Source organism: Tachysurus vachellii, chromosome 10 (genome assembly GCF_030014155.1).
Source record: "Tachysurus vachellii isolate PV-2020 chromosome 10, HZAU_Pvac_v1, whole genome shotgun sequence".
Classification (NCBI taxonomy): domain Eukaryota; kingdom Metazoa; phylum Chordata; class Actinopteri; order Siluriformes; family Bagridae; genus Tachysurus; species Tachysurus vachellii.
Genome location: NC_083469.1, coordinates 19,711,661 through 19,739,254, shown reverse-complemented (window position 1 = coordinate 19,739,254; position 27,594 = coordinate 19,711,661). Strand labels below are relative to the sequence as shown.

The 27,594-nt window shown below is 41.7% G+C and overlaps 1 protein-coding gene across 1 annotated transcript in view; it reads right to left on the bottom strand.

Moving 5' to 3' along the window:
- The window catches only part of akt1 (v-akt murine thymoma viral oncogene homolog 1), a 52,866-nt gene extending 26,610 nt beyond the window's left edge, over positions 1-26,256 (bottom strand). The window contains exons 1-2 of the mRNA XM_060880171.1: positions 26,072-26,256; positions 15,336-15,481 (exon numbers count right to left, since the gene is read on the bottom strand). Of these exons, the coding sequence (XP_060736154.1) occupies positions 15,336-15,381 (46 nt within the window). The 5' untranslated portion in view covers positions 15,382-15,481; positions 26,072-26,256. The remainder of the gene's footprint in view (positions 1-15,335; positions 15,482-26,071) is intronic.
- Between the last annotated feature and the right edge of the window lie 1,338 nt (positions 26,257-27,594).

Below are 27,594 nucleotides of genomic sequence, written 5' to 3'. Positions count from 1 at the left end.
CATCCACCCACATTTCCTTTTTTTGACATCTCTTCCTCTTTTTCACCCACACTGCTTCCACTTTTGTCACGGTGGCCTCCTGTTTCTCGTACAGGACGCGGTAAACAAGGAACGAAGTGTATCGATTGTGAGGGTGTTTTTTTTTTCCACCTTTGTGTCTCAGGATGAGGTCACAACAACAACAAAAACAACAACAACAACAACAACAAGCACAATGAAGTGGTACTGAGCATGTGGACATAAAGCTACAAATCAGGAAACGCAGGGATTTATTTTTTAGTATCCAAGCGTTAAATTAAACTCTGATATGAGGAATTGTTAACAACGTACCGTATGTTACATCTACAGAGAAGGATGTATCCTACATGGAAATTTAAAGGAGCAATAGGTGATACAGGTTATCATGTTCAAGTGTGTGTGTGTGTGTGTGTGTGTGTGAGAGACCTCAGCACAAGTGTGCTAAGTGGCTAAAAACAGACCCCACCCACTTGGCTAGTGAAGGTTTCAAAGAGACGCCCAGGCTCAGCTAAAAAGCCCCAACTCCGCTGATTTGACTGGACGTGGCGTTAATTACGTAACATGCCTGCACCGTTCTACACCGTTTTTTCTAATATAAATAGTACGTGTCGTGTGTTCACGCTGAAAATTCCAACACACCGGATGACGCACTTGTTCTCGGGTTGCATTTAAACATGTTATCGGTCTTTGTTTTTGTTTAAATGTGAGGTAACTGTGTGCGGCGCTAGAAATGACACTGCTAGTGTCTGTGCTTCGCTGGACTGTATTTTGTATTCAGTTCTGTGTCCACATCCTGATTCTGCAAAGATGCTCTAGTAGCTGGTAAAAATAGTTCACACCACGTTGTCTATTCTTCTGTGCAGTGCAGCAGGTGGTGACGGGAAAAAAAAAAAAAGTATGTCACAGCATCAAGGTGCTTAACTCCACTGAGGAACCTCTCGAGCGACTGCAGTGCGTCAATGATAAAATAAACATGTTGTAAACATGTCGGTAGGAAGTAGTCTTTCTCTTGATGTTCTCTTGAGTGTGGTGTTGAAACTAAACAGACAAGCAAATTCTGTGCAGAAAGAAACGCTTAACGAAAAAAAACACAAACTGATGAGTGACAGGGAAGGAACGATCTCACACACACACACACACACACACACACACACTCACTCACACACAAGAAAGAAAAGTTTGAAAGAAAAGAAAAGAAAGAACAGACTGAAAGAAATAAAAAATAGACAGAACAAAAGAAAAAGAATAGCTTTCAGAAATATCCATTTTAATAACAATTTTTATCAACTAAAGATAATTGAAAAATAAACAGATATTTACAAAACTTCTAAAGAGCTACTCTAAAGAAAAAGACAAAAGACCTGCAACGCTTTCTCAGCACACACACACACACACACACACACACACATACAGCATGTGTTGATCTGCAGACACACAGAACACTTCACCCTCCTGACCTCAGCTCAGTGGCTTCTGTCATTTTAACCAGGTCTGTTTTCAAACTAAACCAACACAACACATTGTGGCATCTGCCGAGTGGCGCTTCACACAAACAGGAAGTGAAGTGAGAGCGCTGTGTGTGGGTACCGTGAGCATGGGAACATGCTGTGTTTGTGACGGAGCCCAAATATCGCTCCCTAAAGATCCACGCACAGAGACACGTGAAACACTGGGGCGGGTGTGTGTGTGTGTGTGTGTGTGTGTGTGTGTGTGTGTGTAAAGAGATAGATCTGCTGATTTTACAGATGTTGTCAGATAGAGATAAATTGGAGATAAATGACCGTGTGTGTATATGTGCATGTGTGTGTGCCCGCATATGTGCATAAGTGTGCGTATGTGTGTGTGAGAGAAAGAGAATATATGAGAGTGCATGTGTCTGAGAGTGTGTACGTGTGTGTGGACCTGTCAGGCCCTGATAGAGTGCTTATACATGCAGAACAGCTGCAGAGCTCAGGGATGCTAAAGTGAAATATAATGAAGAGCAAGATTCGAGCACTCAAAAGAGAATTCATCTCTATCCGACAACTTACTTCTGACACACACACCAACAATTCATCTCTATCTGACAACTGCTGCACTGCCTAAGCAGCACTAAAACAGTGTCTGTGGCATCGTAAAGCTCGCACACACACCTCTCTCTCTCTCTCGAACACAAAACATCACCTATCATATAAAAAAGCATCATGCATCAGCCCCCCTCCACCCCCCACCTACCCTTCCCCGTTTGACAAGACAACACTCTCAGCAGCACGCAGGATCCGCATTTCGTGCAGACCTAGCTTGAACGGCCAAGTGTGACACTACAGCGCCGAAGCCACATGAGCTGAGTCAGCGAGATATTAAAACTTCTTTTGGACAGAAACGCTTATACAGCACTCGAAAACCTCTCCTTTCAAACCAGACTGATGGACTGGACAGAACTCGGAGGTGTTCGACCATCAGGTGGAGGAATTTGCTGAGTGCAGATGTGTCGCTTCATAGATACAACACACGGCCCGGTTGTGCAGCAGGGTGGGTTCACGTGGAGGCGTGCCGGGGTTTCAGCAATACGGACGTTTCTCCATCATTCCTAGAACGTCCCAAACGTGGGCTGAGAAAAAAAAACAACTCTCTGAAAATCCCTTGCGTCATTTCATTTAACTGTTTTTCTCCATAACACCGGGAACATAAAAAGACGAGTTTTGTGTGCTAATAATCTAAAAGGAAATTGGAGCCACATTCGGACGAGCCACATTTAAATGAATCGATTCTTTTATTACAGGAAGAATTAAAAGAATTTTAAAACCTTCTCGCACGACCTTCAAAACTTGAATTTTCCAAATTAGTAAACGCTTTAGAAGGTCAGAGCTTTGGGTTTGATGAAGCCATGATGACGATCATGACGACAGACACACTTTGTGTTAAACACTGCTGTACATAAAATAGGCAACTTTTTTACTGACATGGCTCGAGAAAACTGGGCTATTAAATATGTGGAGCGTCATACTGTATGCGCAGGCAAAACCGTGCATCAAGTATAAAGCAGGCTGCAGCACACTGAGCCGTATCACACCACCACAGCCTGGACTTTCCTACACCACCACATAAGCTCCTTTAAAGGTCACCTCTGATACGCAGAGAGAAAAGCTCCTGTGGCTGTTCTTTCTGCTTAAGACCGGGGTCCAGGGTGGATGAGGATGGGCGTGGCCTTTACAGGAGAAGGTCAGAACAATAGCCGAATCATGAACGGCGTTTTACGTGAAGACACGAAGCAGTGAAAGTAAATGGAGAGGAAATAAAAAGGTAAAGAGAAGGTGAGAGGTAACGGGGCCATAAGAAACAGTAAGAGACATGTGAAACTGAAAGTGTGGCTAAGTCAAACTAGTGCAGAATGAGAGAGAGCGAGAGACAGAGCGAGAGTCTAAGAGCATCTTAAGTGAAGGCCAGACTGCAGTATGTGTCAGAATGTGACAGCCTGAGGAACAGTGAGAGTCTCACACACACACACACACACAGTTATACATTGCTATAAAAGCACATGTGTATATTACTGTGATTTTACATTCATGCCGATAAAGAACTGAACTGAGAGAGAGAGAGAGAGAAAGAGAGAGAGAGAGAGAGAGAGAGAGCTTTAGTGTACTACTCATGGTTAAATGGGAGAACTTCCTGAGAGAGCGGCCACTGCATTCTGTCCTCCTCCATTCATCTCCCAGGATAAGGAAACAGCACAGGAGGTGATGGTGATTCTGTGTGTGTGTGTGTGTGTGTGTGTGTGTGTGTGTGTGTGTGTGTGTGTTCAGGCGGAGGGAGGGACATAAAAAAATAAATAAAAAAGAGAGTGAGAGTGTGATGAGGGAAGGGGAAAGAGGCAGACAGGCAGGCAGTAAGGTGGAGGATTAAGGGAATTAAACTCTTTAAAAGTGGGAATGGGGTGCTTTTGTTGTCTTTTTCCTGGGTCACCCCCTCCCTCTCGTCCTCCCTCTCATCCTCCTCTTTCTCGCTCTCTGTGCTGGCATCCTGCAGCTGTGCCAGCCACCACTGCGCCCAGCATCTCAATGAGTCTCTCATCGGCGAAACCCCTTCCACGCCGCCCCCCATCGCGTCTACGGTCTGCATGACCCACACACGCATGCCACGCTCAGCCTCCGCCTCTCTCTCTTGCTCTCTCTCCCTGTCCCTCGCTCTGTCCCTCCTTTCTTCCTCTCTTTTGTTGGCCTCCTTTTTCTTTCTCCCCTGCAGCTGGATGGGACAGAGCTTTTGGCAGTCACCCCTTTTTTCCCCCTCTCTCTGTCTCTCCCTCTCTCTCTCTTTTTCTGCCACTGCCACTGGGGTGGGCGCTGCCACCGCTACAGGAAAGGGAAAAAAAATGGGGGGAAGGAGGATGAAGAGAGGACTCAGCCCCTGTTTCTCACGCTCGTAAGAAAGCCCTCGCTTCTTCTCGTCAGCCAGAGGCACCTGCTGATTACCATAGAGACGCTGTGTGAAGGCCCGGCCCTCCTCCATCATCTCCCCCTCCGGTTTTAATTCTGTTTCAGATCCCCCCTCTTTTTCCGTTCGGTAAACAAGCACTCGGTGGATTAGTTAAATGGGCTGCTGCACAGGAAACAAATAAACAAACAGGGGAGAGAAAGCGGAATTCCGCCGTCTTAAAGCCCTTCAGTATGAATCTGTGGGACGCCACCAGAGGACGGAGCACCTCGTTTTAAACTCCAATTTGTTTTAAATAATTAATTGTAATTAATTCTGGGGATTTAACTTCTATACTCCAGGGTATTTTTACACGTACTGTATATTTTATACGTTTTATATTTTCCATACAAGCTTTTGTTTATAATGACATCTCGTATCATATGATGCAGAATTTTATACATAAACATCAAAACTCTCGCTAGAAGGTTTTATTTTAGTAGCAAGATAACCTGGAACGTTGGCTGCACCACACAGTGATAAATGTTATTACTACGGCAACTAATAGCAAGAACAGCTACTGGAGACAAAAGACAGAGACAAAATCACAGTGTGAATATAGCATAAAACTCCTGAATTGCAGTAATCTGTGAGGCCACAGCAATGCTGAAGGATAAAAAAAAAAAAAAGAAAATGGTGTAATTTAGCACTTTTACAAATTCTAATCAGGACATTATGCGGACTTTGCTTTTGCCTTTGAGCGCGCAACCTTCGATACAGACGTCACAATGACTAATCAGTGGGAATCTCTTAAATGACTTGAACTATAAACCGCTAACAAGACTTTAAATACTATGCTTGTTTTTCAAATGCTAAAAAACAATCTTCTGCTTCTCCAAAACACCAAGCACAAGGATTGTAGAAAAACTCCAAGCAGTCAGCTTGCACTAATGCAGCATTGGGAACTGCAGGAGCTGATCTCCAACATGGCTGAGACACCTGACTCCATATTCGCTGCTAATAGCAGAGAACCTAAGATACGCAGAAGAAAGCTGCAGAGCTCTGGCCAGCTGTGGAAGAATGCAGAGCTGATGATGGATGTGTGGGATGGATGAGTGCAACGCCAATCGTTAGCAGCCTACGCAAAACACTCTGGGAAGACAGCAGGGACTCTGGACTGGCAGAGGGAGGACAGAGAGAATGCAGAAAGGAGAGAGAGAGAGAGCGAGCGAGAGAGAGCGAGAGAGAGAGCCAGAGAGAGAGAGAGCGAGAGAGAGAGCGAGAGCGAGCTAGAGAGCAAGCTAGAGAGAGAGAGCCAGAGAGAGCCAGAGAGAGAGCGAGCGAGAGAGAGCGAGAGAGAGAGCGAGCTAGAGAGCGAGAGAGAGAGAGAGAGCGAGAGAGAGCGAGAGAGCGAGAGAGAGCGAGAGAGAGCGAGAGAGAGAGAGCGAGCGAATAAGGCAGAACGAATGTTTATATGAAGTATGGGACAGCAGAGACTTCAAACTGGCACACAGCTTAGGGGGAAGAGGAAGAAAGGTTTCTAGTGCTATTCCACTAAACTGCACTGAGCGGCACAGAAATTCAAACCCATGATTATCCACATTCTGGTCGAGCACATTTGTATTTTCCCCATGAAAGTAGGAGGACGTGGAGGTTATCGCTGCAGACATCATTACTCTGAAAGAGAAACAATTCAAACCAATCGGGAATGTTCCTGGAAATACAGCGAGTGCACATGAACTACAGCCTCAAATGTGGTCACTACGCATTGAAGTGCACTAGCTAGGGCACATAGCGCCATTATGTTACACTGTATGTAAGAAGCAAACAAAGTGGAAGCCAGGAAGTTTGACATGAAGTTAGGAAGTGATGACAGGACCTAGAGTAAATAAATGAAAGAAAAAAAAAGTTAATAAGGACAATTCCCTAATCACGACCGGCCGATCAAGAGTGTGCAGTCTTTTTTTTTTTAAAGCTCTATCCATATGTTCAGCTCAGCAGAAATGGTGGACAAAAAAGTAGGATGGTGACGGATTTGACGAGCCATATCACGTCGTCCAAGAGTAAGCAGAACGATAATACTGAAGAGAGAAGAAAGGCTAGAACGTGAAAGACAGAGAAAGTGTGCAGAAAGCACAGGGACTCAGAGCTTTAAGAGAGAAAGCTACGGGAAAGCTCGCCTATATAAAAAGCAGAAGTCAGTTTATTAGTACAATAATAAAAAGAAATAAATAAAAGCTGGTGAAAGTGGAGTAAGAGTGGAGAGGATGAGTAATAGGGGCTGGTACAGGCGCAGAACAGAAGTATGAGGAATCAAAAGAGAACAGAAATCTTGTCGGGGGCAAAATAATGAAGGGGGAACATTAGCGACGAAAAGGAAACACTGAGAAAAATGACTTATCCTTGCAGCGCAGTTGCAGAGCAGGAGGCTTTGGCACAGAAAAGTAAGCACACAGCAGGCTGACTGTGACAGAGGTGGGCCTTGCTGGTGCACACACACACGCGCACACACACACACACACACACACACACACACACACTCTCCCCCCCAACAACTACACCCTGGCAATTTACGTCTCTCCAGCACATTTAGCAAGCGCCCGTCTGCTCTCACTCAAGGCCCTGCTGGCCTCCAGACAGCAGACAGAGTGCTCACATCACAGGGAGTCTGACACCATCCTCAGAGGAAATGTTCCCATTTTTGCTCCATTCGCCAGAGAGGAAGAAAAAGAAAATAAATAAATAAATAAATAAATAAATTAAAATCCTGGGCACTGGGTAGAAAAACACAGTCAGCACTTTTTGACTGTGGCTGCTACTTTCCTCTGATCACACACGACCACGCTCGCGTAAGGTGCGCCATCGTCACCACCACTAAAGACAAAGACATTAGAGACAGGACAGAACGTGCAATTCCAGAAAGCATCCTTTAATAGACAGGATGTGGGCGTGCTGATGAATGGGCAGAGAGGAAGAACCAGAGAGAGAGAGAGAGAGAGAGAGAGAGAGAGAGAGAGAGAGAGAGAGAGAGAGAGAGAGAGAGAGAGAGAGAGAGAGAGAGAGAGAGAGAGAGAGAGAGAGAGAGAGAGAGAGAGAGAGAGAGAGAGAGAGAGAGAGAGAGAGAGAGAGAGAGAGAGAGAGAGAGAGAGAGAGAGAGAGAGAGAGAGAGAGAGAGAAGCAGGGCTTGGCCTTGAGAACATGAATGAAGGAGAGAAAAAGAAAGTAACAGAGAGAATGGAGGAAGGAAACAGAATAGAGGAGAAATTAATAAAAAAAAAAAAAAAAAAAAAAAATAAAAAAAAAAAAAAAAGAAATCAGAAACAAGGAATAGAGAAAGAAAAAAAAAAAAAAAAAAACAATTGCGATACCGCTGAGGCTTCCACAGTATGACGCACAGGTGTGCTGTAATCATATGACCACCATGGAGCTAGTAAGCCCATGTGCACAAGTCTGGACTTGCATCTGACCAACATAATATACATCAAACAAAACTAGAAGCTTTTACAAAGACTGCCACCTTCCTCTCGTGTTTTTTTTTTTTTTTGCCAGCTAGTTTCTCCGCTGATGCCGTTTCATAAGAAACTCCACATTAATCATGAACCTGAAGAAGAGAGACAGGGGGACGTTTCTGGTTACAGTGGCAGGTTTTTCTCTAGCACAAACAATCTACTACAGGCCCCTTGGCCTAGATTATTGGAACTTTCACAAAAAAGGTCAAAAAAAAAATAAGTGAACACACTTCACACCACACCGCTGCTTGTGGAATGTGGCCTTGTTGACATGTGGTGTTGTGTGTTTAGTGATGTAAAAAATAAAAAATAAAAAAAATTCCCCCTCCACTCGTTATCTCCTGGCACCGCTCAGACGTGCGAGTGACGTCAATGATCCACCAAAACAGAGGAGCTGGGAGAACTTCTGTTCTCACTGAAAACAATAAGGAGGACTGAAGTCCGTGCTGCCAGCTCCAAGCAAGAACTTCCAGAAACTTTCCCAGGCTGAAGTGCCGTCATTCATCACCTGGCGAATGAATACAGTAAATGTCAGCGTTGGCCTCGGCGTTCAAGGAGAGCTTGAAAGTAGCACGACATGGAACTAAATGGCTCTTAGTTTAAGAGCTTCCTCTGGGACTTGGTACAATTTCCTCCAGGCGCACGGCCTTGTTATTCATTAAGTTTATTTTAACCACGGCTTGGCCACTAATCACGAGCAGGTCTTCTCTTCAACATGTAAGCGCTGCTAATTCTTTTGGTTTCGGCATGCTACTTAAAATGGTACATTTATATTTATTTATGTGGAACACGTTTTAATCCCAAGCAACTCAGAGGTGAAGCAAAAAAGCACAAGCATGTAATAAAGCATGTGAGGGTTAAAGGGGCTCGTCAGGAATGCAGTGGTGGCTCTTTGGTTGTCCTGGGATTTGCACCTTGTGGGAATAAGCAGTGGCTAAAACACCTGCTAATACTAGTACTGGTAAAGTGGAGAGAGTCTGCAAGATGTCCAGGATGAGAAACACAGCATTAAAAGAGAATTCAAGCAGAATGTTGACTGCTGGTTTGGGTTTGATGTACAAATGACAGAGGCACAGAATGAACGGTTGTTTTCTCACAGATCCTGGGCCATGAATTCAGTAGCTCGACTTACTGTCTGTGTGGAATTTCACGTGTTCTTCCCATGTCTCCTCTGGGTTCTCAAAAACGTGCCAATAGGTGAACTGGACGTGATTTAAACGATATGTTGAGTGAGAGTGTGTGTGTGGTACCCTGCGTTAAACTAGTGTCCCATCCAGGGTGTATTCCCATCTCATGCCTTGTGTTTTTGGCAAAAAATCTGATCCGTACAACCTTGCAATGATATATATACATGTTACTGAAGAACGAATGAACAAACTCATGGCGTTTGAGGCCACGGACTGTGGAACGATCTCCAGTTGCGTCCAGTCCACATCACACGGCAATCCACCTACTACAAAGCAGGAATGGTCTTTATGACACACACATTCTTCACTCCATGTTAAGACAGTTGTTCTCTTTCTTTTACGCACAGCTGCCTCGAGGTTATGCCACATGGAAGGTCACAAGTTAAAGACAGATACCACTGACCTTTCTGCAGCGCATTCCTAACATGGTTTTCAAGTTTCCAAAAGAACTGAAAAGCAGATTTTGACGATGACTTTGTCGAGGCCACAAACACAAGACCGCTCCATTCCTTCCATGCAGTTAAACTAGTTAACTTGCCCAACCTACATTGCGGTGATCAAGGGCATGTATGCGAGATGAAGCAAAGTGACTGAAATTATCGAGATGTTTATTATTATGTTCATAAACAGGTCAATGAAATTCTGGAAATAAAGAGCTGCAAGTGTTTTACTGTTTACGAGTAGGGACCAAAGTGACCATGGAGAAACAATGTCATGCTGAAATGGCCTCCTGCACAGTGGGAGGTTGAAGCAAAGAGGACTTGACAGTGATGTGACAAAAAGTCAGACTTGCTGCAAGGCCTTTTGCTCTGGCTGATAGAAACGTTTGCCCTCCGATCAAATCACAGAGACGCTCGGTGTCATCTCGCTGTGCACAGCTGCTGGCTTCATGAAAGTACAAAGCTCAGTAAGGACTGGATGGAAAGGGAGGAGCAGAGAGAGAGAGAAAGAGAGAGAGAAGTGAGCTGAGAGTTCTGACAGCATCAGTGTAGCATCTGTGGACATTTCAAAAACTGTTGATTTATGAAGACTAGAATTTTTTTTTTCTAATCTGCAAGCTTCAAATTCCAGGTCTTGGCTGACAGAAGTGCAACCATATAGTCTTCTAATGTTTTCTTTTGTCTGTCATCTGACTCACGGTTTAAGGCGTTGTGCATAATGTACCAAGATGCTCTTCTGCTCAAACTCACAACCTTCTGATCAGTAGTCCAACTCCTTCACCTCAACCACAACCTTCCAATCAGCTCAGAGATCATCAGATCTTTCTTCAGCATGCTCGTTCATTAAAGCTGCTCCACTCACAGAAGTGCTGCTTACTAGGAGTGTGTCTCAGTGTCAGACACTGGTGAGGATAGAGTCACACACATCAGGCCACTGTTGTCTCTTTAGATTCAAACAAACTGTATAATGCTAAGGAAAAAAATCGTTTGAGAGCTACAACAACAGTAAGATATTAGAGCTGAAACGACGCGTTAGCTTAATCGACATAATCGGCGATTTTTACGCAATGATGTTTTCAGCTGTGTTTTACACAATGATGATCTCATAACCCCTTTTATAGTGACGTGTGGTGAAGTGGAGTGTTGTTTGGTGTCGGTGCTTGGGAGTAGCACTGATTCATAACTTATACTACAAGTCTTCCTAGAGCCTGTGCTAACGGCTAGTCTGGCAACACTGGTTTTAGAGCATTTACAAGACATAAATCAGTTGGTTTATGTGCGTATAGCCTTATAAACCCGAAACGACGTAGGTTTCATTACCATAGCAGGGTTTCCCGCAGCACTTTGCAGTTCGGGCGGGCCGCCTAAGCTGGGAAACCCTACCGCCTTAACGAGGTCGTCCAAAAAAAAAATTCCGCTGCACAAAAGGCCGTCAAGTGCATCTCAGAGAATAGCGCGGACGCACTTCACACCGCAACGTGGTCCATCACTGTCGTCACTGAGGATAACTAGCCAGTTGATAAAAGGCGTGTCCGTGAGAACTGTAAGTGGACTTATGTTTTGGGTTTATTTAAGCCTGTTATTGTATTAGTCTATAGTTCTTGCAAATTTAAAGTAAGTTAGCTGGTGATTTTGTTGTTTGAGTTCTTCACCTGCTAGCTAGGTTGCACGTGCCTGTTTTTAATAATTGTTAAACGAAGTACAGAGTCTGTGGTCTCTCTCACAAAGAAGCCCCGCCCCCGGAACTTCTTGTTATGCAAAAGAATGTTTGAAATGGTCCCTTCATTAACATATTTCATGGTAAAACAAGTATTATTAATCTATAATTAATCTATATAAATCATAGATTTCCTGATAAAATACTATCACTGACTGCATGAGCATGTAGACATGTTCAACCTTTTAGTGCTGACAAAAGTTTGATTACGATTTATTTTTATTTTAATTATGACTTAATTTGATCAAAGGTTTGTACTATTATTACTATTACTATTATTTTGGGCAAAATTTATGGTGGACTCGATACAAATGGATATTGTGGATTTTAATTTTTTTTTTTTTTTTTTACGCTGGAACATTTTTATTTGTAAAGTAAAGAAGTAAATAAATATCTGATTAAAAAGTACACTGAAATAAAAGGTTAAAACCTTTATGGTGTAAGTGATGGTTATTCTTTATTGGAAGGATTCTGCGCTTTAGAGAAAAAGCTCTTAAAATGTCCGACTCCCTGATCAGCGCCCTGACTAGAGATATGTGTGAAAAACCTCAGGATATCAGCACATTTTTTCACTACTGAAGGAAATATGAGCCAAAAAACTCCAGTGTTATATGAAAATCATTTGAGTTAATATTAATACTGGACTAGAATAGTATAGAAGTATACGGTTTGAGACACAACATTGTGTTCTTTGGTTACAGATGCATTAAGAAAAAATAACCAAGCGAGGCAAAGATAACAGCAAGTCTAAATGAGCTTCCATAAGCTCTTGGGTTGAATCTTGGGTTGACCAGGATTTTGTGTTGCGTTGCTAAGACACGATAAAAAAGGCTGACTGGATAACTGTATGAATGAGCATGTGTACATGTACAGGTCCTAATCAAGTGTACAGTCGAGGATTGTATATAAAACTTAATTGTGGTTTCCCTCGATGCTCGCACATCTGCCCCGAGTGGCTGCCAAGTGTTCCGTCAATAAACTAAACAAATGTACAAGCTTGCATCCTGTAAGCAATCCAGAGTAAGAGTGCGAACAGCTTCACTGTCTAGCGGCAAGTCGACAGCCGTTTTCTCTCTAATGACTTTCTACTTCCTGCTCTGCTTAATCTGAGGTCAGCCCAGATCGTCCTCTCGTACTTTAACAGCGATATCCGTCTCCATTGGTAGTGTATTTCCTCAAAGCATTGTTTATGGCCTCGGGTCGATGCAGAAGATTGCGTCGCTGCCAGATGCGAGCTCTGGAGGAGCTGAGAGTGATGAGAACGTGGTCTAGGTGCAGCTTTAAAATAAGTTGCTAGTGATGACAAAGTTTGGCATCATCACAAGCGACGTATATATAGACTCGAAACAAGTTAAAATAAACTTACGGCTGTGTTGAGTGGACAGTAAGAATATAGCAGCACCGTGTTTATTAAATATTAACTTATATACATTATTAACACAACACGGAGGGTTTGCTAAAGAGCTCATGACGGCATAATAACCGTCCGTCACTTCTCTGGAAAGAAACAGTATCCTGATTGCATTTATTGAACGAATTCAATTCGGTTTTATTTAGATAGCACCTTTAACAAAGGACGATGTCACGGTGCAACTTTACAGAAATATAGAAATTAAGGGTGTAAATCCTTAATGAGCAAAGCAGGGGCAAAATGCTGGGGCAATATGAGGAAGAAACCTTGAGGAAGCAGACTGAAAAAGGGAACAAGCTTCACCTGGTTAACACTGGATAGTTGTAAACCATTTCCCTTCTATAACTGTGTTCTATAACCAGGAAATTCATTGTAGTTTTAAAATAAAGTCTATTTTGTGTTGTGGTTAAGTCAAGTCTGTTTACTAAAAGGGTGCGATATTTTAAGTGGGTTTTATGTATAGCGGTGTGTGTGTGTGTGTTTGAGAGAGAGAATGAGAGAGATAGCAGGCCTACAGAGCTGCTCTATTCTCTGACTGCACTCTCACACATCAGCTGTGCTCATTTCCTCTCTCCTTTTCAGCAGAATTAACCACTACACCTCTGACTCATGTTATCAAAGGCAAATCGATTAGCGGATGAAGTAAACAGAAACTGCTTGTTGCATTAAAACCAAAGGAAATGCGCAGCGGTTGTGCACTAAGCAAGACTGATTTACTGAAGCAAACCAACAACATGAGCAGCCGCTGGGCTATTATCATATTGCTGAAATTTATTGATTTTAAAATATATGTGTATAAACAAAATGCATGTAACAGATCTGTACTCTTCATGCTACACATGGATTAATAAAAATTCAAGCTGAACATCTTTAAACTCTAGACTCTAAACTTACCTTGACCTGGAAACCAAGCTCGCGGTTGAGACGGATGGACTAATATTTGAATGCATCTCGAATGCTTCTGTTCATCAGTAGCATGAAAATTGCCACCTATGGAAATCTTAATGCTCTTAAAGGTGGTTCATAACTGGTAACTTTAGAAGAGACGGAAATTATTTCTCACCCGAATTTTAATGTGAACTAACTCGCTCGCTCTATATTCATGCTGGCATTGTGATACACAGGGGTAGTGATCATTTTTCTCCATTCTATGCATATTAGTTATGACGCAATAAAACACCACATTCAAAAGACAGGCTCCAGTGACCCTCAACCCTAAGGTGCAGGTTGTCTGGACTCTATTTACTCTCGTGGTGTCATATTTCCTTCGAGATAAACTCTGTTCAACAACGTTAACACAGCCACTTTGTGTCTTTAAACCTGCCAGGACTACAACACCAGGACGACACACGGGAACCAAGGCAGACTTTACAGTTAAGGAAAAACGTGACAGAGAGAGAGAGGACTCAAAATGATAGAGCGCTGCATGGTTCACTGTTGTTTTAATGTACGGAAGATAAAACGAGGGGTAATTTTGTTCTGAGAGGAACAAAACAAAATCTGCTTGACTGGAGCGTTTGACTGGTCTATATAAAGCAGTATCAAGCAGTTCATGTAGAAGAGCAATTCAATTACAGTAAGGTTTAAACCTTTAGCAATGACAGCATAAAGGATCCTTTAGAATCTTTAAAAAAAAAAACTGCTAAGGATTAAATCACATACACGGGGAGGCTTTTAGAAGAAAGAAATGAAAATAAAGTACACGAGCCTGCAGGCTAAATCCTTCAGCCATTACGATGTACAGAGCCTCAAACTACATACAATATCATAACAGTACTTTTCTCTAAATAAACCGATAATAAACCCATAAGAATAACCGGAGTACAACTGCTTTGACAGCTTTAAGACCACAATCACACACAAACAGTTTAGCACTCTGCGAACAACAAACACACTGTATGTTAAAACTAGAATGAATTTCTGGGTTACATAATGGCACTTTCTGTTCATGAATATAATAGAAGCCTTTATCATCACCACACACGTTACAGCACAGGAGAAATCTTTTCTGCACATATCCCAGCTGTGGAGGTTGGGGTTGGAGCACAGGGGCTGCTGTGAAACAGCACCACTGGAACAGCGAAGGTTAAGAGCCTTGCTCAATTGCCCAACATTGGCAGCTTTGCAATGCTCAGGCTTGAACCCTGACCTTCTGATCAACAACACAAGAGCCTAAACCACTTGAGCCACCAATGTACCATATAAGTAACATTATAAAAAAAATTACTTATTTTATAACCACACTGACCACTGAGGATGAGGATGGCTTCCCTTTCGAGTCGGCTTCCTCTTAGGGTTCCTTCTTCGTACCGTCTCAAACACGGTCACCTCTGTTTTGCTCGTTAAGATCAAACGGAAACTTTTTTCTTTAAATGGATATATTTCTTAAAAGCTTTTTATTTGTGGCGAGGTCCATTGTAGAAAGTGATACGCAAATAAAACTAAACAGAAGTAAATGTAATGCCGTCATAGGGACATGTGTGTGTGAGACAAACAGAAAATGCAGAAAAAAGGAACCTGACCCAAACTACTACACATTTCCCATAACCCCCCTCTGTTCATTCAAGGAACCAGCAGCCTCTTGGCAAGAATTTAGAGTGTGTGTGTGTGTGTGTGTGTGTGTCTTTGGGGGTGAGAACAGAAAAAACAAAACAAGGGACACACCTCGTTTGTGGAGCCATCCCTCCTTCACGATCACCACGTCCGTCATGCTGGACAGAGGAAGACAGTCGGCGTCTCAGAGGGAGAGCAAAAGCTCCAAAGCCCACAATCTCCTTCACTTGGGCAAGGAGCCTCTTATGAAAGGTTACCTGCAGGAACACAGATCAGAACACACATTATCCTCAATATTGCATCAACGGCTAATTAAACAAAATGCTGAACACGTTAACAATGTGATTTGTTTTCCTCTTAACACACCCTGGATTCCTCTTCCACCGCAGCAATTACGTGAAAGAAAGAACTGCGCATCAGACTTTTATCCGTTTATATCAATTAATGAAGCATCTGTGGGACAAGTTAGTTCTTGTTATCACACAGTAGATCAGCTATAAACAGCAGTTCCCTTCTCAGCCTCTCCGTTTCTCTTAAAACAAGAAAGATTAAAACAAAAATAAGCACTGTGTCATGTCAGAGATACAGGAAAGTCCTTCCTGTGGCAGAAATCGTAGAGATACAATCTACCACAATGTTATGTGCACATCACCTTATAGAGAGCGTTGCCATAACGATTGGGATGTGCGCTATATAATGCTTGGTGTTTATTATTAGTATTTGATGATGCAGCTAACCTACAGAGAAATTCCTGTGTTAATATAAAGCTGTGATCTGAATTACAGCCGAATCCAGCGTCTGAATCTGTGCACACGGTCGAACGCCTCAGATTCTTGCTCTTGGCTGAATGGAGTTAAACCTGATGTTGTCTGCTGTTGTAGCTCGTCCACTTCAACACTTTGATGTGTTGATGCGCTTTCTGCTCTTCACAGATGTAAAGAGTGATTAGATGAGTTACTATAGACAACATGTTTCTCTAGCTGTATGATTTTATGCGTTGTGCTGCTGCCACGTGATTGGTTGATTGTATTCCTGCATGAAGGTGCAAAAGTTCCTATTAAAGTGGACAGTGAAAATAAACAAATAATAGGTAACACACACCACCATTATCTGTCCTGGTCATGTAAACGGTCCACAGCTGCTTACACTGTGCTTCTGTGGATAGAACTGGTCTAAACAGAGCTTAACTAGCAAGTTCATGTTGAAATAAAGGAGCTCGATGCACCGACTGTCCTCCGGACACAGCCTCGTCCCGAATTAGCAGGAAATCTAAATAGCAAGTTGATGTCCTGAGTTATTAGAAAAGCTAGAATTGCTTCCCTAGCTAAATATTATACAAGTTGCCTTATGTTTGTAAAAAACAAGATGCCAAAGATTGATGATCTGAGACACAACAATCCATCATCATCATCCTTCTCCTCCTCATCACTGATAGAATATCAATGCTCACAGGCTCATTGTAGAGGTGCATAAAATATTCCTGATGCCAGATTTTTTTTTTTGTTGCTATTTAAATCTGATTAGCTTCTTAATTGTTTATTAGTAGTAAACAAGGCGCCTGATAGAAGTAGAAAAGTCGATGCGCTTGGTTGTAGCTTGGCCTCAGTGGAGAATTTACACCACCATCGTTCCTGCACCTGTTTCCCAACAGGGAAATGTTTCAATTTGTTCCATAATGTGAACATTTGTTAATTTCTAGGTATAACCTACTACCAGGAACTGCTTGATTACCATCTCATTTATCTTTATCCAATCTGCCCCTCCAGGATTTCTTGTTTTTTGTGTTTTTTTTGTGGTTGTTGCAGCCAAAGAAAAATGTTGATTTTACTGCAGCAATTTTTTTTGTTTTTTAAATGCAGTACAACAAGAGTTTTTTCAATAAATAAATAAATAAAATAAAATAAATAAGGTGAAATTTCAAACACTGGATTCTCCTTTTAAACTTTTATGTTAGTTGTACTCGTGATCAATAAGAACATGAATAAAAGAGGACTTCGGCTGAACTTGTGTTGTGATGTCACAAGGCTCATCTTGGCCCAAATCTGCTGCAATTTTAAAAAATTAAGCTTATCAAAATAAGTTACTCATTCCTGTACACTGACCAGAGAAGAAAATGTTTTACACATATTTATATACATACAAACACACTACTAATGTGCACGGAGCTTTTTAAAAAAGACAAACAAACCATTTAGTGGTAAATTGGGCAAACACACTGGAGTTTCACTTGTCTGATGGACTAGATAAACAACTTATGACAATTGTCTCACTTTTTCTGCAAGAAAAGCTACGCTGTTAGTGTAGGACAGCATCGCAGAACGCAAACCGCACTGGATGCTGAAGCAAATGGACTACAACTGCAGAGGTACTGAGATTCATTTGTGTCAGTCAGGAAGAGGAATCTCAGGCTACAGAGAGTACAGGTACACAGTCTTTTCCCCCAACTTCATGAAATTTACACACTGGGCACGTTTGCTATGGTGCGATTGCTGGACTGGATTCAGACTCACTTGATTCTATTGAACCCCCAGTCCATTTGCGTTCATCTTAATTCGTCACAAAGATAATATGGAAAAGATACCACGACTCACCATGTATACATAGTATAGAGTGTATACACTCTACTCCTCCGTGTCCCACGTTATTCCCCTGCCATTCATGCTACACGTGTGTTGTGGAAACTAATGGGCTAATACGCATGCACAGTTAAAGTGCAGATCTGAGTACGAGTCGTGTTCATGTTAACAGGAATCACAGCACAGTTCCTGCGAACTCACACCACCTCCTACAGTCAGTCTTGGGTTCAGTACAGAGGTGCACTTCCTGGTCCACATGACAGCTTTCATATTACCAATATTTCATCTGAACTGCGTTTGTTTTCAGACTAAACTGCCATAGACTGTACTGTTTCGGTGAGCCTGTGCCAGCTAGAGCTTCTGATTCCAGTATGATATGTTTAGTGTTCTGTCCTCTGTTCTTGTGAGCTTTTCTGCTCACCACGGCTGTAAAGAGTGATTATTTGCATCGGTCTGGTCCTTCTCATTTGACCTCTCCCATCAAAAAGGCATTTCTGCCCGCGGAACCAAGACAAACCGGCTGTTTTTATGCATTTCGCACAACTCGGAGTAAACATAAGGGCATGGAAAAGGTGTGAGATGTATTGTGCCACATGATTAACTGATTTAAAGTAAAGTTATTATAAATCACAACACTACAAACACAGAGTACATAAAGTAACAGTCTAGTGTAACATTATAGGAAATTGAGTGCAATAATCTTTATTGTGATTACGATCTATTATTAACAGCACTGACAAGGAAAATGGTAAGTGCCAAGCCGTGCATCGCTCGGTTCATTGCTGACAGACATATGCTCTCGGCAGCTGGTAATTTGGTAATGTGGTTAAATAGAGCCATACTCCAAAACACAGTTTCCTTAGCTGATGAAGGAAGAGCACTTCATCAGCTGACACAAACAAAAACACAAATGTGTTGAGTTGCTGCTTACTCGCAGGAAGCCATTAGTCTGGAATGGACATCGGCCGCGTTGTGCTGACCTTCGACATGTGGTCCAAATTTCTGTCATGTAAGAACGTGGTGGAAGCGTTAGCAGTTGAGGGAACTTCGGTCGCTGTGGAAAACGTTCAACGGTGATGGAAGAGGAAATTTAAAAGTGAATAGACATGCTAAACACTCACACCAGCAGCCCACAACTTCAACTTTTGTGCACTGGACACAACATTTAGCCACTTCCACGTAGGTCTCTCATATCGAGTTGGACAACATAGCATGTAGATATCTGATCAGTCACACTGTCTCACAAGGAAACCAAACATCGTGACAAAGCAGTTGTCAGACTTCGCATGAATGACACGTTTATTAAAAAATAAAGAAAGAAAGAAAAACACACAACATTGGCTAAACCTGTCCATTCAAATAAAATAGCACAATAAATACAAAAATAAGTTAGTAGTTTTACATCTAAGAAATAAAGAATATAGAATTTTAGATTGCATTGGCATTAAGTCATGAACTGCTGTTATAAAAAAAAAAAAAAGTCATATCTTACATATATATATAAGCACATATATAATCACTGCTGTGCTCATGTTCTTCACTGAAGTGATGAGGGCTTTGGCTCGACACGCATGACGACACACAACGTGCACAAATCTACTGAAAATCTGATGGAAAGAAAGTATCTGCACGTTTCTCTGAATATCACAGGGTTTGCTTGGTTTTGTGTCCAGTTTCGTGATCTTTAATGCAGCAGAGTGGAGGCTGAGAGTTATTACCTGAGGTGCGAGTTAAAATGCCACATTTAAGATCATCCGAAAGTGGCATTAATTCACTGCTATGTAAAATACTACAATAACTTTTTTCAAGACGTTTGATACTTTGAGAAGGAGATTATATAATCTTATGGTGCAATACTCTGGCTAATGTTAGAAGTCTGCTGATGTAACGTTTACCTGTTAGATTGCTAACTTCTGTGCTAATGACTCGGCCAAAGAACGGATGAGTTTAACCAACGTTATGAAATTGTCAATTTCATATTAAATGGTCCGTAAGTAGACACACTGGTATTGGCGGAACAAGTCGTTCTTGCCTTTTCCCCCCCAAGGGCATAGAAGTGTTTTTATGCTTGTTTTATTTCCGCACAATTTAATTTAATATTAAAGCTAGGAATCATCCAAACGCTTATTTTAATGATTTGTTTATTCGGACATTGGAGACGATAAAAGAAAACAGACCAGCAGAAATTAGATCCGACCTCGTGCTTTTTTTTCCCCACATTATTTTTCTGTATGGAAGGATGGCGATATTGACGGCACCATGTTTGTTTTGGCAGAATTCCACAGGAAAGGAAGCGGCGGTGGTGATGTATGTGGGCTGTGCGATCTCTATTCAGCTGTTTGTAATATTTACAGCCATTTATTCACTTAGAATGTGGACTTCTAGGAGAGGAATAATGCGCTAGGTTACGTCTAGAGGTAGAGTAGATATGCTGAAAATAGGCTTTTCTGTTTATTGAACATCACTTACATCGTATTAATAAATTAAAACATGAAGGCTTAAGCCAAAATATCCTGCACGTCCTTAGTCAAATGCCCCGCCCCCTCACTGAGCTCCTCCTCCCTTCACTTATCCACACGGAAACATCGACTTGCAGACGGATGATAATTCATAATACCGGTGTAGCTGAGGACTGAGGAGAGGAAACGACTCATCACTGTGTTAATGAGAACTATGAGAATTTCTGTGTAGTCATGATGAGGACATCCTATTTACCTGAACTCATTTACTTGCCTTTAAATGCTAGTTAAAGCTTTTGAAGCGATTTGTTCTTTTGGGATATCACACACACACACACACACACTATATACAGTAGAAAACATTCTCCCTGGAGGACTGAGCCAACTCTAGACACACCACGAGTCCATCAAGGCCTGTGTGTTAAATGCAGTTGTGAAGCTTTGGCTTGTAATGATCATTTTATCAACGTGTGCGTTCACAATAGTGCGACTCCACTTCATTTTCAGGAGCTGTGTGGACACTTCATTTGCACTTGCTGTACAGATGCTTCACACTGATAACAGCTGCAACCTTAACAAACATCGACTGTTTCTTTTTTTATTTTGACCACTTTTTAATCTCAGCGCTTGAGATGAACACTATTTTATCGCACCTTTTTCATTTAGGATCTTGCCGACTCTGTTGCCTGTTTGTTGTGCTAACGTGTTTTACACACCGCAATTGTGTTCTACTCTCACTTTTCACTTAGACACCTGCACTGCACTTTCTATTACTTTAGTTTGAATTGCCCATTTTGACGACCCCATCCACCACCTCCCACACGGGGTAGATATTATCACAGAAAAGCCTTCAGTAAAGTGATAAACTGGAGCTGACTGCCAAAGCTTCATAATTTCTCTTCAAAATATTCTCTTTCTATTAGCAATAATAAATCTGAAAAATTCCTTTGAAATATTAAAATGAATGCCATTTTTCTGATTTATCGTTTTCCATCGATAGCAAGGTTTTCTTCCCAAGAGAACGTCATTCAAAGAGTTTCACTTTCTTCCACTCCCCATGAGTTTTATTTATTTGTTTAATCCACCATCCTTAACATATTTTAGTCCAAAGCCAAGTTCCTACTCTTGACTGATGTTCTTGACTCTGTGTTAAATATATTTGGTGCATGGACGCGAGGTTCAGCCACAGACTATGGGGTGACTCCTGTTTTTGTGGCAATTCAGCATCGTCTGCAAGTTTCCACTCTACGTCCTCTCTAGCTTCACTTCAGTGAAAGCACCGCCACACTTGGCTTTGTTTGGGTGTGCCTACCACCGACTATTTTCTCAAAAGCACCACATGCACGCTAACGTAATGTAATGCAATATGAAACTGCTTTGAAGGAGCTCTTTAATTTGACGTCAACAACAAAGTGTTTGCAGAAGTAATGAATTTAGAAAACTGAAAAGTCTCTCCACTGATCACCTATTTAAGGGATGTGGTATCTCAGTGGTTAGGTGTTGGACTACTGATTGGAAGGTCATGGGTTCGTACCCCAGGACCAAGCTGCCACTGCTGGGCCCCTGAGCAAGGCCTTTAACCCTCAATTGCTCAGTTGTACGTCACTCTGGATAAAGGGTGTCTGCTAAATGCCGTAAATGTAAATGTAATTTAATGTAATTTAACTTCTCAAAGGGCAATAAACACATTTAGGATACAGTCAAAGATCTAGACAGTCCTGGATTGAGATTAATAGCTTGAAGAGTAAGAAAATCAGACAAGCTTGGAGAATCTCTGGTCTTCAATATTCAACTTCAACTGTGAACATCCGAGTCAGTTAGAACAGACGTTTAGTGAATTAAGGTGCAGTAAGACAGTGTGTATCTATAGAAGTCATCCATCCCCAAATACACTCATGCATTCCTTTATGCAATTACAAAAACATACTTCAAGTGAAGACCCACATGAAAAGCAACCTGCTTCTAGTCTCTGGAATTAATTTAATAAATGCATATATATATATATATATATATATATATATATATATATATATATATATATATATATATATATATATATATATATATGCTAAACAGTTTTAAAAAGTGATTGATTTCCTTTTCTTTCTTTCAAATACCTGTGTCTGGAAAACACCCTCAGCTTGTCTACAGCCTAACAAAATATATAGAGAGAGAGATAGAGAGAGATATATACCCTGGTCAGTCATGCCATTAAAACCACCTGATTAATATTGTGTTGTGCCTCTTTGTGCTGCCAAAACAGCTCTGACTCTTTAAGGCCTGGACTTCACAAGCCCTCTGAAGGTGTGCTGTGATATCTGGCACCAAGATGCTAGCAGCAGATCTTAAGTCCTGCAAGTTGTGTGTTGGAGCCTCCACCGGATCGGATTTGTGCTGGATCGGATTGAGGTCTAGCCTCACTTCAACACTCCTTCCACACTGTTGCTAGGTACTAACCACTGCATACTGTAAACATTTCACAAGACGTGCTGTTTCTGAGACCCCATGACCCAGTCGTCTACCCATCACAATTTGGACCTTGTTAGAGTCACTCCGATCCTTATGTTTTCTCATTTTTACTGCTTTCAACAGAAGAACTTTGATAACTGACTCTTCACTTGGGTGCCTAATAAATCCCACCTCTTGACAGGTGCCACTGTAATGAGCTATTCAATGTCATTCACGTTACCGGTCAGTGGTTTTAATGTTATGTCTGAACTTTGTCCATAACCACAGAAGGATCTGAGTAAGGTAGATTAGAGCAAGAACACTGCAACTGAAGGAAATGGACAGAAATGGAAAGAGAAAGCAAGTTACAGAGGTGTATGACGGGCCTGAAACCCAAACACTGTTGCTACCGTTAAACACAGCAGTCTGCATTACAAACAGCTAAACGCCTGCATAGCTGGCAGCCGGCCAGCAGCAACTGAATGAACTCAATACCCTGACTTGGGGTCACATGGTCTACAGCAGCTTCTAGGCCTCCACCCACCGACACTCACTCTCAGGCTTGCTCACACACTCCTTCTCTCTTTCTCTCTCTCTCTCTCTCTCTCTTTCTTCAATCATTCATCATTTCAGCTCGGTCTGCACGAGTCCCCATTCAATGTAAATCAGTGCCTTATGGCTCAGACTAAACCACGTCCTGGTGGAACAGTTTTCTCTTTACACTACCACTACAACGTGGAAGAACTTTTAAGGCAAAAATGAGTCACCGCATCTGCAAAGTGCTGAAGTAGCGACGGACGCATCGTATCGGGGGAAACACTGGAGTAATAATAGCACTACAGAGTATTAACGGAAAAATCCACTATGAACAAACTTAGTATATGAATCTTTAGAAGTATCTGATCTTCACAGGATTTCTCCTTCAATGACGATACTTTCCCCCCCATCAACATCATCTTTGTTCATGATGGTTTCCATACAATGCCATTTAACTACTGATACTGTTCCCAGCAGGATTTAGCTCTTGCTTCATCTCTACAGAGTGATGCAGCAGCACTTTATTCCATCCATCTGTCCAGCACTCTCACCTCTTTATCTGCACTTTTAAACCTTCTACTTTCATTTGACATCAGTGCTCGTCATCTCGTCTTTATGGTAACCCTGTCGTTTAGCTGCATTGCAGTCTGGTACTTTGAGTCCAACTTTCATGGCCTTTACTACTTCTACAACAGGTTTCGGACCGAGATGATATTGAACTTTGATGGAAAATAGAGAGTGGGGGAAAAAAAAGCTTGTGAAGATGAAAGTGTAAGTGTTATAAGCCTGTGCATGCTCTAGCTTGCTGGGAATGTCTGCTTTTGGCAATAAAACAATTTATTCAATTTTCCATAAACTCTCAAAGCAGCTTGCACATGGATGGAGGAGGTCAAACCATTATGTACCCCATCATCGGACATGTTTACAACAAAAAAGGATAGCGAAGGACGTAATTAGCTGCGATTAACGTAGTTCCTTCAGTTATAGGGAATAGGGTCCGGACAGCCCACATTAGTCAGCTCTAAAAAGCATTCACTCATGAGATAATCGAGTCTAACAAAAAGAGATGGGATTTCAGTCATCTTCTCAGATTATTACTAGTCACACTGTATGAAAAGAGCAACATAAAACAATGGTCGTATTCTGAAACAAACAGTTCAACAGCATGTTCTCTATATCATGATGAAGATCCTCTAAGGACAGACCTGTGATTAAAGTAAGTGTTTACATTCTGATTGAAGCATCGGTGTGATTCAGGCTCATGCAAAAAATATATATATATATAATAACAGGGCCTCGTTAATATCACAGTAATTTGGAGGTGATAAGGACATTATCACTTTTAGCCATTTTATGAGGAGTTTGATGTAATATTATCTTCCTATTGGAGGACATAAGACAAGCATCGAAGCAGCAGCTAAACTTGGAGAATTTGTTTGTTGTCCATCTTATGCGTTTTAAGCCTACCGATCTTCGCTCGCTACTGAAGATGTGCAAGGGCAAATGCGTTGTAAAGGCAGCCGATTTTAACATTTTTCCTCCAAGACACTAAAAAAAAAGACACAAAGTGATAGAAGGCCAGTCATATGACAAGACCAGCAGTGGCTCTTTTTCCCTTGTTGATGTTTAGGCCTGACTCCTGAGGCATGCCTCTCCTACCCAACACCAACACACACAATAACCTCGCCTGTGTGTGAGCTGATTTCAGGCAGCATTCCTGGGATTCTGCATGTCACTGACAGCACATTTACGTCAAAAGGACCCTGAAGAACTTGGGAGACCTTTCACATATTAATGGACATGAAAGAACAGAGAGTGCAGGAGGGGAAAAAATGTCTCAGCATCTTTAAGGCATAAATGAACCTTTTGTATGTTGTTTTTTTTTCCCCTTAAAGAAAAAGGTTAAGGAAAACCTCCTCCATTAAGGTCTGATGGGTTTGTATTGTAAGAGACTCTGAGGTGAGATCATGAGCTGTATTTATAAGAACAGAGAAGAATGAAGAATTCAAATGAAATAAATGCCTATGTTTAAACTTCTTCCTGCTGCTGTTTGCCTCCTACAATCAAAACAGACAAGGTTCAATAAAGTAACATGCCTCCATTTCTCAATCCATCCATCCATCCATCCATCCATCCATCTCAGAGCACTAGATGTGAGACACTGAATCTCTGGGTCACTACACGTAGACGAGCAGCAGCTTTAGGACACCAAGCCTCAGAGGTTCAAGACACAAGGACGATAAATCACCTTAAATAACCACCACTTCTCACGGGTGTGCCGGAGAGGGGAAAAAACAAAGCGGCAGAAGGGGAGAGAAAAAATCAGCTGGGTGACTTTTCCAGAAAGCGATTTTACGAGTCAGTTTTTAAACAGAATGCTAAATGCTAAAGGAGCTGCGGCTCAAACAAAAACCAGTAGGCCTTAACCGTCCACGCGGCGGCCAGCGCGAGCGCACACAATGTAGAGATGACAGATCAATAATACACTCGGGTTGGGTTTAGCTTCTCTCTCTCTCTCACACACACACACACACACACACACACACACACACACACACACACACTTCGTTCCTCTTTATACACGTACGGGTTGTTGATTATTTTATTTTATTTTTTTTAACATGTACCAAAATATAAACAAGGAGTCTCTTTATTTATTTATTTTGTTTGTTTAATACAAACGAGTGTAAGCAGCAGAAAAAAGGCCCAGACAGGAGCCGCCTGAGAGAGAATAACTGCATCCTATAGACACTATGAGACCTTCCCTTTAAGATTAACTGTCGGCCGCGTCGCTACAAAAAACAGAGAATCAAAACGCGACCCTTACCTCGACGACAGATCAAAAATGCCTCCGGAACATTGCCCTGGGTGGCGACAGGCGATTTTCGCTGGCTGCTAAATCCCACGAAAAAGGGCCAGGTAAAATGTTTTCATTTACCCCGCTCCCCTTTTGCCTTTGCTCCACTACGCCTCCCAAACGGCTCTGGCTCTGCAGGGCTGCTGCCACGAGCGAGACGTCGCAGTCCTAGCGCCGACCGATTTCCTCGACGTGCACATAATGACCACGTGCCCTAAGTGCACGCAGGTATCCACTGTCCAATTACTTTTCATAGGAATTTACTTCTTCTTTCTTTTATTTATTTATTTATTTACATATCTGAGTGTATATACGTTACTTAATATATTAATACGATGTTACTTAATATAATATACGATATTAATCATGCATCTTAAATCGGATTAAACTGGTTTATCCTGACTATCCAGTGTGGGATATCTATCTTAGTAACACTATGTGTAAGGATTCCCAAATACTAAATCAGTGTATTTAACAAATGAATGCAGAGGTGATAAAAGTATGATATTATAGTTTTCTCATCACAAATCAACTCTCATTTTCCTATTATTATCATCCCAGTGTATTCCCAGGATTCAAGGATAGAGAGATGCAAGGCTTTTAGGGTATACAGACAGTGTCGGCGCCAGAGAATAGAGAATGAGGGGGCCTCATGTTTAACTGGGGGGGCATATCTCGTTCACATACTATTACTATTATTAAACTTCAATAAACATAATAAAATATTAAACGTGTCACTCACTGTAAACTATAATTTATCATGACTCTAAAGTGCAAGATTCGCGAAAACACACGCAAATTAGCCACCAGCATATAACCAAACGTACTAAAGCAAAAAGGCATCTTACCTTTAGAAGAGCTGCAGGCGACGAGAGGAGGAATGAAATTTTTGAAGAACAAGGTCCTTCAACGAATGGCAAAATTTTTTCATAAGGTCCCGCTCAAATGCAAGATGCACGAGTTGAGACTTACGAGTGTGGCTCATTGCTCATCTGTGGTCCGTAAAAACGTTCTTTAGTTCTCACACATGGCAGTGGAGGCCCCGAACGTGACCGCAACTTTTAGCGCAGACAAAACACTGGGCATAGCTTCCAGAACTTTGTGTTGCTCAGAAAGAAGTCTCATAACCGTCATTTTCTGTTGACTTTCCTCTGTCTTAATTCTGGAGATATATTGCTTTGCAACGATGCATTCTGTTTCCACAATGGTGCAATTTGTTAAATCCATAATAGGCTTCATAGACTCAACATTTTAAAATTCAACTTTGAATTACGTTCACTAAAACGCGTTTCCATTTCACCCAGAATGTAATTGGCTGACTATGTTAGCACTGCATTATGGGTTAGTACAATTATTATTTTTTAATTAACTTCTACTCTTTATTCTTTAACCAGTATTCATGGTATAATAAAAGTAATTTGTAAAACATTTTTTAAAATTATTAAGTTATTATTTTGAGAAGTAAAGGGGCACAGTGACTCAAGTGGCCGGGC